Here is a 15,112-nt window from a genome sequence, read left to right on the forward strand (position 1 = left end):
ATAAGCTAATAGTAAATTATAAGACAAGTTACTGTCAGTAATGCTTTATATGTGTGTGTGTGTGTATATATATATATATATGTATATGTTTAATATATATATATAATGAATATGTCATTAAAACTAAATGAATAATAGTAATTCCTTGATTCTGATTATTACTATGGTATTTCAAAACATTATATTTTAGAGTAATGTTTTAAAGTAATGCTAATACTTGGTTATATTTTAGTATTTATTTCTAAGTATAATTCTTGAATAAAATGTTTAACATAAGTAGACTCTTAAGGAAAATAAGACACTATGAGTGAGAGTCAGCAGAAACAACCACACATAAAAACTGATACATAAAGTCTTGAGGCATAGGAATTATGAGACTTGGATCATGAAATAGTTGATCATTGTGTCTAAAGAATATGTTACTACTTTTCTCACTAAATATTTTTTGTTTTGGAAAATATAGTGGTTTTCCATTAAAAATGTTATTTATGCTAACATTAAATGGATTTATCATTGTTATTTTTAAACTAAATAAATATTTTTATATTTATCAGTTTTAATTTCTAAAGCAATGAATAATCCACATAAACAAAGGCATATTGGAGTTAGTATTTTTCAGAGTGTTAAAGATCCTGAAACCCAAAAAGTTTTAGAATCACCATAATTAATAATAAACTTGTTTTGTAGTTATGAAGACTTGCAACATGAGAAAATAATTCTGGTAAAAAGAAATAGAATTTAAAATGGCATGCTCACTGAGTACATGGTGAAAAATTGTAAAATGTATTGGTTGTAGACCCTGGGATTCAGATGTGCATTTGGACAGCAATTTGAAAGTAAAATAGAAAATGAATGGATTTGATTCATTAGGTAACTAGGATACACTCTTTGTTTATTCCATTATTTTTGCAATAATATAATGTTATATAATTAAAATGGTTTAATTTTATTGCTTATGTAAATATACAATTTAATAATAATTATTCATTCGATCAATAATAATTATTCATGCAGACATTGACAGTAGTTGTGGAATTACTGCATTATAGTTATCTTTAAAATTATCATGAATATGTTAAGGATCTACGCATTTTATAAATCATGTTTGCTAGGCTTGTTAAATTAATTTGCCTTTCTCAAGTATTGTCTAACGACTAGAAGCTCTGTTCCTAAAAAACAAAAGAAATCCAGTTGGGATTAGCAAATAATTGTCTGAATTTATTCACAACATGGACATTCAACATTATAAACAAATAAGGATCTGACTGTATTTTTAATTTTACAAACTTCTGTTAAAAGCAAATGATTTGTTTTGTTTCTGTTTTTAGGAAATGACTATACCCTGGTGCTTAAGGAGAGCAGAACTTGTGTTTAAGTGTGTCAAAGGTGAGCAGAACCTCACATTTAACAACCAACCATATGTCCTCACAAATGTTGAAAGCAGAGCAACCCAGAAGAAAGGATATGAAAGTTACCTCTGTTGTTTGATGACTTTGTTTTGTAGTTAATCAAATATTTCTTAAGAGACTTGTAATTTATCTTTTTTTAGTCACAAAAAAAAATCTCCAGTCCTCCTGGAATACAAGAACATTTGGATGTTATTTACATTTTGCTTCGATTCTAACTTGTTCTCTACTGCCTTAAAAAAAAAGAGCCATATGTTTAACCTTTAATAGTCTGTTTTAGCTTCCTTGTATGGAGGCCAACTAGGACTGGAGAAAAAATAAGTCCAAGTGTGTTAACAAAACTGTGTTAAACCTCTCTGGCACGGAGAATTAGGGATAGCAGAAGTTTATCTTTTAGGCTTAGCATTTCCCATAGGCAAGTGTCTACCTACAAAGTCAAGACAGGAACCACACAGTGAAATTCAGATTATCTCAGTAAGTCACTGGGAGACTGGAAGGCCAAAACTCATAACACAGCAAAGTCTATTGTTTTATTTTAGGTTTTATGATGGAAATGGCTTCATGGGATGGAGGAATTTCTAGGACTGTACAATTTCTGGTGCCACAGGTATGTTATCTGAATAGATCTCACTCCAGTTTAATCTCTTTTATAATATTCCTCACACATATGATATGTGGCCTTAAACTCCTAAATATAATAAAATGCTAACAGTTTCCAATTTTTTAAGGGGAGAAGAGTTTGGATGCCATAAAGGCACTTATTGTCAAAGATGTCAACCTCTGGGCTGGGAATGTGGCTCAAGCGGTAACGCGCTCGCCTGGCATGCGCAGGGCGGTGGGTTCGATCCTCAGCACCACATACAAATAAAATAAAGATGTTGTGTCCACCAAAAACTAAAAAATAAATATTAAAAAAAAAAGATGTCAACCTCTACCACTCAAGAGATCTTTTATTTACCCCTAAAACCAAACTTGACTTATCTGTCCTCTGTTTTTTTTCCACATTTATGTTATACAGACTATGAAGGGTTTGTAAAAAAGGGCATGAACAGAGAATGAATGATTCTGAATAGAACTTACCAAAATTAGTGGCATTTTATTATGGATTATATTGGTGTTACATAGGGGGTTTCTGGTGGTCAGACTTATTATTTGATAGAAACAACACAGGTTCTCAGAGATCAGTCAGAAAACCAGCCCAGTCCATATAGTTAAATCAGTCAGGAAAGATAATTTTTCTGTTTTGCAGTCCATATCTAGAAAGAGATCATATTTTAAAATACTTCTAAATATTTTAAATTATCCATGCTTTAACAAGCACAAACTTTTTTTTTACCTTTTACAGAGTATTTCTGAAGAAATGTTTTATCAACTTAGTAACATGCTCCCCCAGATCTTCCGAGTCTCATCAACACTCACTCTGACATCCAAGCACTAAACCCTTATAGATGGACACACTGGCAGAAGCGGATTGTTAAACTCTCCAGGAACTTGAGCTATGCTGGAATCCTGTCAAGCAAAAGATGTCCAGAAAGAGAACCTGCAACCTAAGCCACAAGTGAAATCATGATATATGTCTGTGAAACATTCCAAAAATTTCTATACTGAACAAACTAGTGATCAGCCCCTAAATGAAACATTCATTCTTAAAGTCTTTTTATAAAAGAATATCTCCCTTTTTCTACTTTTATGTCCTAAAGTGAATGTTAGTAAGTTAATACTTCCTTTTTATCACACATTTGCTATAGGAATCTCTTGAGTACATTTTTGTGGTGACTTTTGACTTTCCCATAAGGCTTGAATTATTTACCAGGTATAAGCCATAATTACTTTATTTGCCAAATCAAAATTAAAAAGCACTGAAAAATGCATTACAAGTATGGGTTTCTTGTGAAAATCTTTCTATAGAAATACAAATACATGAGAAATATGTGCTTATTCTTTTAAGTTTCTTCCTTCAAAGCCTTGCTTTTAATCTACTCTTTCTAAGCTTGTATAAGTTAAGAGTCAAAAAAGGCTTTGAATTCTTTACTTCTGTCTCATCTTCCCTCTGTGACCTTGCCCTTGTCTATAAATAACATTTCATGGGCTGAGAAAATAGTGTTCTTTTTTGCCAGCCTGATGTAAAGTTAGTCCAAACCAACACCTGGTGTGATTTTAGTGCTCAGCAACATTGTGACAATGATGTGACAATCAGAGAATGAGGATCATTTTTATTTTTCTATTCTTCCTACATTCTCAGCTTTCTTACCTATTCCTCTATCCCTTATTTTCTTTGCAGATAACAGTGTCCCCATTTCTGTCTTACTGTTTCCCCTCCTCTTCCATTATCTTTCTCCCACACTGTGTGTCATTTATCTCATCTATAACATTTTTGCCATGACTACATTAAACAAAAGCATGCAGACATTTACAAAAGCAATAGTTTTCATCCCAAGTTGTGTGAATGTTGCAACTGACCAATCGAATGAAATGGAGGGTCTTTGATGTCCTCAGAAAGTGTTATATCTTGAATATAAGAAAAAGAAACATTATAACTAGGAGTGAATAGATGAATGTCAGAGACTTTAGTTCTTAAATTGAAATGGAGGTGGTTATAGTGGGATCAATAAAAGACATTGAAAAAATAGACCTTAATAATCTTTCCACAGAATTCTGTCATCTAAGGGTACAACCAACAGCATGAAGGTTACTTCCAGGTACAGGAGGAAAGATTCAATCATGGAAATTTGATAAATGTTGCTAACCAACTCTGTCACCTCTGGGATATTTTATTAAGTTACTTTTAAACTGGGGCTTTCAACTGAGGAAGGTTTCAAAGTACTATTTTATTAATAAAATCAAGATATTTTTCTAAGTCCATTTTTCAATTGGAACTGTATTATAAGATACATAAGCAGTAAGCTTGGGAAAATCATGCCTATGGTATTACATACTACTGATGGAAACACCAAGCTATTAGCAAATATATAATTTAAAATACCAGAGGCTGTGGTTGTGGCTCAGTGGTAGAGCACTTCCCTAGCATGTGTGAGGCACTGAGTTTGATCCTCAGCACCACAAAAAAATAAATAAATAAAGGTATTGTGTTCATCTACAATTAAAAAAGAACATTTAAAACAATAAAATAGGGCTGGTTCTATAGCTCAGTGGAAGAGCATTTGCCTAACAGTGTGAGGCACTGGACTCAATCTTTAGCACCACATATATATGAACAAATAAAGTGAAGGCATTCATTGTGTCCATCTACAACTACAAAAAAAATTAAGTATATGCATTTAAATTGTGGGGATTTAATTAGACTGTAATTAAGGCTAGAATTTTGTATTTAGGCCAAGAAGGGTAAGATTATGATCTTTTTCTAAGTGTTCTGAAGGGCTTCTTAAAGGGAAGTAGTTTCAGGCACTGTGTGAAGATGTGCTAGTCCTTTCTGTCACTATGACAGAATACCTGAAATAATCAACAATAGGAAAGATTTATTTTGGCTCATGGATATAGAGATCTAAGTCCATGGTTGTTGGCCTTGTTGCTTTGGGCTTGTGGCAGCAAAGGACATCATGGTAGGAATATGTGGTCAAACAGTCCTCTTCACCTCATAGTTGGAAGAAAGCAGACATGAATGGTCTGGAGTCCCAATATATCCTTCAAGGGTATGTCCCCAGTGACTTACTTCCTTCTACTAGGACCCACCTTCTGAGGATTCTACCACCTCCCTATTATAGCACCACAAGCCAGACATTTAGCACATGGTCTTTGAAAGACATTAACGATCGATAGATCTGAAGAAGGAACCTTAGCAGGCTGAGAATAGAAAAAGCTTTCAAGCATTCTAGGTATAGGTACAGATAAGAACCATGACCAATGGCCAGTATATTGAGAGAAGCTGGCCTCAAGCATCTTTGAGGGGTGGGGGGCAGGGCAGTCACAAGTATCTCAATGAGCATAGTTTTCCATTTGTATAAACAGTTGCTTGTTCCCAAGACAGATGACAATGTGGTCCTCAAGGCCTTAAAAGTATTCACTGGCCCCCATTCTGTACTGTTCTTTCCTTTCCTCCTCTGTGTCTTCTGTCAAAGCACCAGACCAAGTAAGACTATAACCTCACCATCCATCTGCAAGTATGGCACCAACATGTGTGACCAAAATTGGAGACGTGCATGAAAAAGAATTTCAACGAAAAGAAATTACTTGCCTGTGAACTGGCAGATCTCTTGACACAGCACATGCCATTATTTATGTCATATCAGTTGGAGCCTGGCAAATTCTCATAAGAAGAAAAAAATGTTTCACTAAGGAAAGATGAGTCACAGACACATTCCTATTTTAGAGACCCTAAAGAGAATCTACAGAGCTGTGTAGAAAGAATGGACAAAGCTTAGAGACTGTAGATATGTGTCAGTTTCTTGTTGAAAATAGTTGTTTTTTGTGACTTCATTTTCTCATTGAGATAAAATAGGACTGCCTTGCTCAACAGGACTAACAGCAGTGTAAAAATAATTATCCTAAATTTGAAATAATAAAACTTTTACAATCTGTACAAAAAGTACCATGTCTTCACAACCATTTAAACTAGTGGTGTTTTTGTCCTTTTTCCATCCAGAAATCTTTTATTAGCTTCCCCATATTTCTCTGAAGTGTTTTGAAAATTTAGCAAGCAATTTAAATTATTTGAGCAATCTGGCCTTTGTTAATTAAAGACAAGTCTATGGAGATAAGCTGATTGGCAAGTGATACATAGTGTTATCACATAGAATTATTGTATAATTCCATGCAGATTTGCAAAAATGGAAACAAAAGCTTGACAATTGATTCTGACCTGTGGGATTTCAACCAAGGGACATGTATTTTTTGAAAGATTGTTTAAAAACTCAATGACCTCTTAAAGCACCACTAATTCCAGGAACCCCAAGTTGGGAATCACAACTTTAGACAAAAGTATGTACATGAGACTATATTACAACCCAAAGGCAGAGATAAAGACAATATAAGTAACTGGTTCACCCTAAGGATAACATTCAACAACAGCAAATGTAACTAGAATCTTCCAAGTAGAAGAACACAATGCTTAAGTAAGAGTTGGCCTCTAGACGGTTATGCAAAAGCCATGGGACTTGTAAAGCAAGAAGACTTGTCAAGCAGCATCTGTGATGCTGACAATCTAATGATCAAGACAAAAACTCACCTAAAACTAGGGAATGAATAAATGAACTTTGAGATTCCCTGCAGGACCAACATGTGCTTGTGACATCCTATTCAACTATAAACAGTGAAGATTATTACAACACACTGCAGATCCCTTTTTCCTGTTTTCTCACAGGGAAATGGTTCCTGATACATCAAAATTAAGACTTGACTGAACTTCTTGCCACACAGTTAAGTCTCATTATATCACAGATTCCACATTTTCTAATTCACCTGCTTTCTACAATCTATTTTTAACTCCATTTAATAGAGGCATTTACAAAAGCAATATTTTCATCAAATCCAAGTCAGATATGTGTTGTAAATTATCAGTGGAATGAAATGCAGGGCCTTGGACAGTATTTTCAGGATCATTAGTGAATATTCATACAGTGGCAGAAAATTTGAGTTGCTCAATACACACTTTCCCAGTTCATATGGGGAAAAGTGACACTTATGCCATCTTGCTTCAGCTCTCATAATATTAAACAAATGTTCTTTCTATGGTCTGTTTAGTGCCACGTTTTTTGCATTTTTGTACTTTTTGTTGGTATTGTCTATGTAAAGTGCCCCGCCCCCCAGCATAGTGCTGAAGTGCTATCTTACTGTTCCTAAGTGCAACAAGGGTCTGATGTACATTATGTAGGAAATACATGTCATCTGGATATCAATATAATGCTGTCAGTCAAGAGTTTAATGTTAATGAATCAAAATATATATTAAACAAGGTGTCTCGAAACATGCATAAGGTTATGTGATCACTAGCTAATGAAAATACGGCCAGAGGCTTGCAGAAATATAACTCTCTGTATTGTCCCAGAAGTTTAGAATTCACTAATTCAGTGTTCAAAGCAACTTTTTAGAACATAACTACTATTAAAAATGAGAATCATCTGTATGTGTCTTCTCTCACAGGCAGGAGAGCGTAAGAACTGTCTGTGGATATCTTTGGCACATGGAGACTGGAACCTGGAACACATTACCCAAAAAAGCAAGTAGATCCTTTCTGGAGATGATTAGGAATGAAACAGAAACTGTGCTGTCTGTCACAGGTTAGGTGTGATGCTTACAGGAAGGAAATGTGGTAGTGGGTCTCTCCTTCCCTCCCTCTTTCTTCCCTGCTTTCTAGTTTTCTCTCCTTTTTTCTTTCTTTGTGTTGAATCCTGGCTTCCTATTGTCAGCTCATCTGTGCTCAAATGTCTCACCTCTAAGCAATAGTATAGCAGCAGCAGTCAAGAGCATAGTCCCTAGAGTTCAACAAGCCTGGTTTACATGCTGGCTCTCCAATTTATTCACTGTGACTTGTTACATCGGGCATATTACCTAACCCTCCTAAGCATGTTTTTTGATTCGTAAGCTAGGAAAAATTAATAATAGGATCTACCTCACTGGGTAGTTGGAAGGATTAAATAAGAAAGTACACACTACCTGGCATATAGTCATTCTATAAATATTTGCTGCTATTATCCTTCTTACTTCATTCCTTCCTGTATCCTCTTCCTTCCTTTCTTCCTTCCTGTCTGACCTTTCTCCTTTTCTTCCTTCCTCTCAGTAGATAGTAGGGATACTAAGTCACTGAAAACATCATGTCCTCAAGGAGTTTATGGCCTAATTGAATTGGTAAGAGAACACATGGTAACTCACAATACCAGCCAACATATACTAAGGGTAGACAATCAGTGCAGAATAAAGCATAAGCAAAGTGCTATAGAAGTCAAAATAGACACACCAGAAATGTGTGAGAACAGAAGAGATGCTAAGTCCATTGAGAGCAGCCTGCTGAGCCCTGCCTTTCTCTGGCATTGAGTGGGTATCCTCTAAGAGCCCTTGTCACTCTCAGTGGGTCAAGCACAAATCCTCCTGGCAGTCAGAAAGAATGCCACCTGTGCCAGTAATGGAAACAGCTTCAAATACAAAGGACTAGGCAGGTTAAGAATGTCAGGAGGAAGTCACAGGGTAGGTGACTAACTTTATATTTGAGTGGGACAGGAAGGACTAACATTCTTGTCAGGTGAGCCTAGATTTTAGACATAACAATAGTATGAAGTAGTTACAAGATTTAAGGTCTCCTACAATTGCCCCTATAGTGCTTCCCTGGTATCACCTCTTATGACTCTCTTGTCAGTGAGCTGATCAGATGTTTCCTATCTTACAGGTGACCAACTGAAGCAAGACATTAAATGCTAGGAAGAAATAGAGAAAATGTCCTGGATGAGAGGAGAGGATTAGGATGCAGAAATGACTAGTCTGCTTAGTCTACTTTATGTGCATGGTGATGGCGAGCAGGGTGGGGCAATGGGACAATACTTTTCTTTGCTTTTTAAAAAATCATCTGTGGTGACTAGTGTAGCCCGTTTTCTCTCCTATCTGAATTTTCTTTTATTGTGAAATATTTCAAATATACAGAAAAGTTATGATAATTATATATGTAACACATATCCATATATTTGCTACCTGTATTTGTTAACATTTTGCCATATTTGCTTTAGGGGTCTCTTATTTTTAACACATAAAACATCAGAGTTACAGGTTGAAGTGCTCCACTTTTGATGTTCTCCAGATCTATTATTCTTCCTTGTATGAGCTTTTCAAATAACAAACCATTCCAAAACTTAGTGGCTGAGAAAATAAGCCTTCATTCTTCATGATTCTATGGGTCATCTCAACAATTCTTCACCTGGGCTTATTCGTGAGTCTTCAGCCAGCTGAAGGTCAGGTAAGCAGTTCTGGTCATGTTGGCTAGACCCTCTCATATGTTTGAGCATTGGCTGGCTGCAGGCTGGAATAGATGACCTCAGCTGGGACAATTGGACAATTGGGACAATTTCCTTCACTGGGCCTTATCCCCCAGGATGCTAGCCCATAATTTTTCACATAATGGTAGTCAGGTTGAAAAAGAGAGAATTAACATCATTTTTACCACATTCTGTTGATTAAAGCAAATCTGAAAGCCATCCAAGAATCAAGAGTTAGGGTAATAGACTTCACATTTTGATGAGAGGTGCTTACATGAGTTACTTTGCAAAGAGCACAGGATAGAGAAAAGAATTGAGAATATTTGTGTCATCCATGGGTCTGTCTTTCTCTCCTTAGCAGTAATCATTATCTTGATGTTGTTGTTGTTCGTTTTATGGATTTATTCATAGTTTTAATGCATATCTATATAGTGTAACTATGAAATATATAAAGTATTATATCAAAAAATTATTTTCTATATATCTTTCAATAACTTCCTTTTATAAAATCCAATACCATGCTTTGGGGATTTAACCATACTGATAGACTTATAGCAACTTTATTAATCTTGGTTGTAGCATGTTATTTTTTAATACTCTGTATTATATGCATATAGCCCAAATTGTTTATTTATCCATTCTATTTATTGACAATGAAGTGGCTTCCACCTTTGTATCATTTGGTCCCATGCTGCAATAGCCACATTCTTATACATGTATTACTGTGCACATTTGTTCAAACTTCTCTAGAGTGTATGACTGGGTTTTCTGGATTGTGGAATATGGACATCTTCAAATTTAATAGATATGTTCTAAATGTAGCCCCAAAGTGAGTATACCAGACTTCCCTTCTACAGTATATCATTATTGCTTTGTATTTCCTTGGGTTCTAGTGATGTCAAGCAGCTTATGTATAGTTTTGTTCTTTTTTTTTTTCCAGTATTATCTGAACCCATCCCTTTTTATTTTTTATTTTGAGACAGGTTCTTGTTGCTTAAGGCCTCACTAAGTTACTGAGGCTGGCTTTGAACTAAGTTACTGAGGCTGGCTGCTCCAGCCTTTTGACACTTATCAAAGAACAAAGTGGGAGAACAGGTGTGCACCACCACACCCAGCTAGCATAACATTTGTTATAGGCCATTAAGATTTCCTTATTTGTGAGCTTCCTGTGTAAATTCTTGGTCCATTTTTTTCCTTAAATTGTTTCTGTTTCATATGGGTTGTGCAGATTTTTTTTCTGTATTCTGAATATTAAAGTTTTACTAGTTTTTCTTGCAATTTTTTTCACAGTTATGGTTTATTTTTCTTTTTTTAAATTAGACTTTTTAATTGATATTTTGAGATGTTTTATTTGTTTATTATTTTTTGACTATATTGTGGTGGGATCAAACCCAGGGTCTCACATATGCAAGACAAACTATCACTGAACTATCCTCTAAATCCATCTTTTCACTTTTTCTTATATTTTATTTTTACAGAGGTTTGAGATTTTAATGTAATATAATTTACTACTCTTTTCCTTTATAGTTTGAACTTTTTGTATCTCATTTCATATATCCTTTATTACTCTCAGGATCATAGCTATAACTATATACTCATCTGTTTTCTCCTAAGAATTTTAATGTTTTTCTTTTTATTATTTAGGACTTAATCCATCTGGTATTCACTTTTGTGTATTGTGAAGTAGCTCCCATTTTACCTGGATATAGAAACAGGGAGAAAACAATAAGACATTATAGCTAAAAATTTTCTGGAACCAATGAACATGAATCTTCAAATAAAGGAAGTAAGTTGAGATCTGAGCAGGAAAGGAAAAGTAAAGCTACACATAGATCCTTTATGATAAAACTACAAAAAAATCTAAAGCAAAAAATTCTTTAAAGTCTCTAAAATTCTTTACTAGATCAAAGAGAGAGATTTGAATGACAGTTCCAAAGACTATAGGTGTCTCAAAAGCAACAATTTCTTCTCAACAGACACAGAAAAAGGTCAGTGCTAAGGGAGAATAACTGTCAACCAAACATATTTTTACCCAGTTGAAGAGTCTCTTGATTCCTACCCACCAACTCATTAACTTTGACCTTGGACAAATTATTTGACTGTTTGAATCTTAGTTTACTTTTCTATAAAGTATGATTAATGTTCTTTTCACTCTCTACTTCATAGAATCACACAAGGAAAACATGTGAGAATGTTTTACAAAATATAAATATATTACAAAAATATAAGATTGAATTTGATTCTTGAGAATGACATTGTAGTTGAATATTAAAATATTCATATTTTGGTGGGGCAGGTTAAAACAGGGCATGGATGAATAAATGTATGGATGGAGGAAGGAATAATATTATGAATTAAATTAATATTCATTGAGTATCTGTTGTGCCATGCTAGAAACACTGTGTGATGATGAATGCAGCAGATACTAAAAACATTGACAGATATGATCCCATCCTCTGTTTAGTAGGAGAGATATATATATTAAATCAACAAAAAAGATAGTAAGTGGTTATAAATTATGATGGGTCCTATTGGAAAATAACAAGTGAATATAACTGATATAAAAATAAAATATTTAGGAGGAATGACATTTAATCTAAGACATGAAAAATTGGTAGTAACTAGCCAAATAATAGAGGAAGATGCTTTCCCAGGCTGAGAAAACAAAATAAAACAAAAACAATAAACAAAACCAAAACCAATAACAGCCATAGGATGTACATGAATGAGTGGGAGAAGCTGAAGATCCATATTTTTGGCTAGAAAACTAAAATAGAGACCCAAGGAAAGTGCCAAGAGGAATCAGCAGGGGAAACCTTGAAAGCTATCCCCTAAAGTTGTTTATGAACTCCTGTGCTCACTCCAGAAGTTTTCCAGGGTGGTCTGATCCTAAACCCTGACAAAGACTATGAGAATTAAACTATGGGACAGACCATCACCCAGGCTGCCTACTCCACTGAGTGGCACTTAGGTCAGAAAAATTCATGTAGCACTGCAAGTCTTTGAAAATGGAACTAACATTGAAACAATAATCCCCCAAAGGGTGATCTGCATGTGTGGCCTGACATAAACTAAGTTGATTGCCTATTAGTAGAAAAAGATCAATATTCTCCATAGGATTGAAACAAAATTACTACAGTCTGGTAACATGATAGTAAAAGTGTCCTAGATATAATCTAATGCTCTTTTAGTCAGCTTTTTTGCTGCTGTGACTAAAAGACCTGATAAAAACAATTATGGAGGAAAAGTTTATTTTGGGGCTCACAGTTTCAGAGATCTCAGTCCATAGATGACCATCTCCATTCCTCAGGGGCCAAGGTGAGGTAGAACATCATGGTGGAAGGGTGTGGTGGGGGAAGTGTCTCAAGACATCACACCAGGAAGCAGAGAGAGAGAGAAAGAAAGAAACTCAACAAGGACAACATATATACCCCAAAGGCACACCCCCAATAATCCACCTCCTCCAGCCACACCCTACTTGCTTTAGATTACCACTCAATTCAATCCCTATCAGAAGATTAATTCACTGACTGGGTTAAGGCTCTCATAACCCAATCATTTTCCCTCTAAACCTTATTGTTTTGTCTCACATATGAGCTTTAGGGGGACACCTCATATCTAAACCATAACACTTGCATACAAAGAACCAGAAAAATCTCAACTCAAACAAAAACAAAACCAAAATAAAACAAAAAAACAATAGATGCCAATTCTCAGACGACAGAGATGTTGGAATTATACAATCAAGGATTTAAAACAGATACTACAAAAATGTTTATTAAAGTACAAATACATTTGAAATGAGTAAAAATAAATATGAATAAAAAAGACCTAATGAAAATATTAGAGCTAAAAAACAGAATTCCTGAAATAAAAAAAAAATTTAAAAAACTCATTCCATAAGATCAGAAGCAGAATTAAGATGGTAAAAGAGTCAGTGGTCAATGAACTTGAAGATGGATCTATATAAATTTTCCATGCTGAACAGCAATAGAGAAAAAAGATTGGGGGGGGGAATGATTTAAGCCTCAGGTTTCTGTGGGACAATACCAAAAAGTCTAAATTCATGTCACTTAGAGACCTAAAAGGACAGAAAACATGGTGCTAAAATCCTTTTGAAGAAATACTGGTTGAAAACTTCCCAAATTTAGTGAATGATATAAACCTATAGAGTTAAGCTTAGCAGATCCTAAACAAGACAAACTCAGTGACAGATACACCTATAAACAATATATCAAATTGTTGAAAGCTAAAGACAAAGAAAAAATCTCAAGCACAGCAAGAGAAAACCAATGAATTGCTTATAGGAGAACACCAATTTGAATGAGCACAGGTTTCTCATCAGAAACAATGGAAGCCAGAGAAAAAAACAACATTTTTAAAATGCTAAAGACGGTCAGCTAGGATTGTATACTCAATGGAAATATCCTGCAGGAACGAAGAGACTCTAGTGTACTCAAGGAAACTAAAGAAGTCAGTACCGAAGGACTATTAGGTCACTACTGCTGCTTCTTCATCTTAGAAAAATTCAAATGAGCATCCCTCTCACGTACTCCATTACCTCAACATTCATCAAATCCTCCTCAGTATCTTTTACATCTATTTCTTTCCCTTCTGCTACTGCTTCCTAATCAAGGCCCTAATTTCTTGGTTATATACCTTTCTCCCAATTGGTCTTTCCAACTCCAGTTTTGCCTCTTCTCCTTTCTTAATCTCACTTTAATTATCAAAAATTTAAATTTATGTTGTGTTCTTACGTTAAACATGTCAATTATTCCTTTATTGCTTCTAAAATGAAGTGAGCTTTTTACAAAGTCTTTTCTAATCTATTTCCTGCTTAGTTCCCTGGCCTTATTTCTTGCCATTCTCCAACCTCTCTTCCCAAACTATATTCAGTACATCAGCGTAGTAAATATTTTAGGCTTTGAGGTCCCAATGTTCTCATTACTACTGCCCAGTTCTGCAGCTTAGTGCAAAAACAGCTGTAGACAATGTTGAAAATGGACAGGTGGAACCGTGTTCAAATAAAACTTTAATTACAAAAGTAGGTGGCTGGCTAGATTTAATTCAAAGTTTATTATTTGGTGACCTGTGCTTTAGACAACTGACCTAACTACAAACATACAGACATGGCCTCTTTCCTCATCTCTTGAGTACTGCACTATCTACTCTGCAGTGCCTGCCTCATTTTATCTGGCTACCTTCAATTTGTGACCAGGTCTTAGTTTGGATGCTGAATCTTCAATGGCTTTTTCCCTGTGCTCCCTACTGGTCTATCATCAAGGTTGTCCTTACCACACTAATGTATTTACCTATTTTACTTGTCTGTCTCTCCACGCCCCCCACCCCCATTTGTGAGCTTTCAGAGGGCAGAAATTGTCACAGTCATACTTAATCCCTACTGCCTAGAAGAAGCTGTGATCTGTTTTTGAGTGACCCATCCCTTTCCTTCACTCTGGCTTCTTCTCCCAAGGAAGTAGAGGTCCATATTAAGGACCAATTGCTGTGTCTCTTCTTGGGTAGCACCCATCTCACCCACCAAGCAACAGAGCTCAGCTCAGCTCTGACCCCACTTCCTGCAAGCACTCTCAGCCACCAACTTTAAAAATAAGCCCCAAGGGGGAAATTGCTATATCTTTTTCCAAATGCTGTTGTGAATGCCAAAAGTGGTGGACACTGAACCGCTGTGGTTAAGGGTGGAGCAACCACCATTCAGCCAAGCATCCTGGGGACTCTCCCTCCTATTTGGCATCTTCCCTTTCCAGCCCACCACCAATCAAGGGTACAAGG

General features: G+C 35.4%; 1 protein-coding gene across 1 annotated transcript in view; it reads left to right on the forward strand.

The window, feature by feature from the left end:
• Ferry3 (FERRY endosomal RAB5 effector complex subunit 3) overlaps window positions 1–3,989 on the forward strand; it is a 38,252-nt gene extending 34,263 nt beyond the window's left edge. The window contains exons 12-14 of the mRNA XM_026407249.2: window positions 1,329–1,386; window positions 1,946–2,013; window positions 2,752–3,989. Of these exons, the coding sequence (XP_026263034.1) occupies window positions 1,329–1,386; window positions 1,946–2,013; window positions 2,752–2,844 (219 nt within the window). The 3' untranslated portion in view covers window positions 2,845–3,989. The remainder of the gene's footprint in view (window positions 1–1,328; window positions 1,387–1,945; window positions 2,014–2,751) is intronic.
• Window positions 3,990–15,112: the final 11,123 nt, after the last annotated feature.

Source organism: Urocitellus parryii, chromosome 5 (assembly GCF_045843805.1).
Source record: "Urocitellus parryii isolate mUroPar1 chromosome 5, mUroPar1.hap1, whole genome shotgun sequence".
NCBI lineage: Eukaryota > Metazoa > Chordata > Mammalia > Rodentia > Sciuridae > Urocitellus > Urocitellus parryii.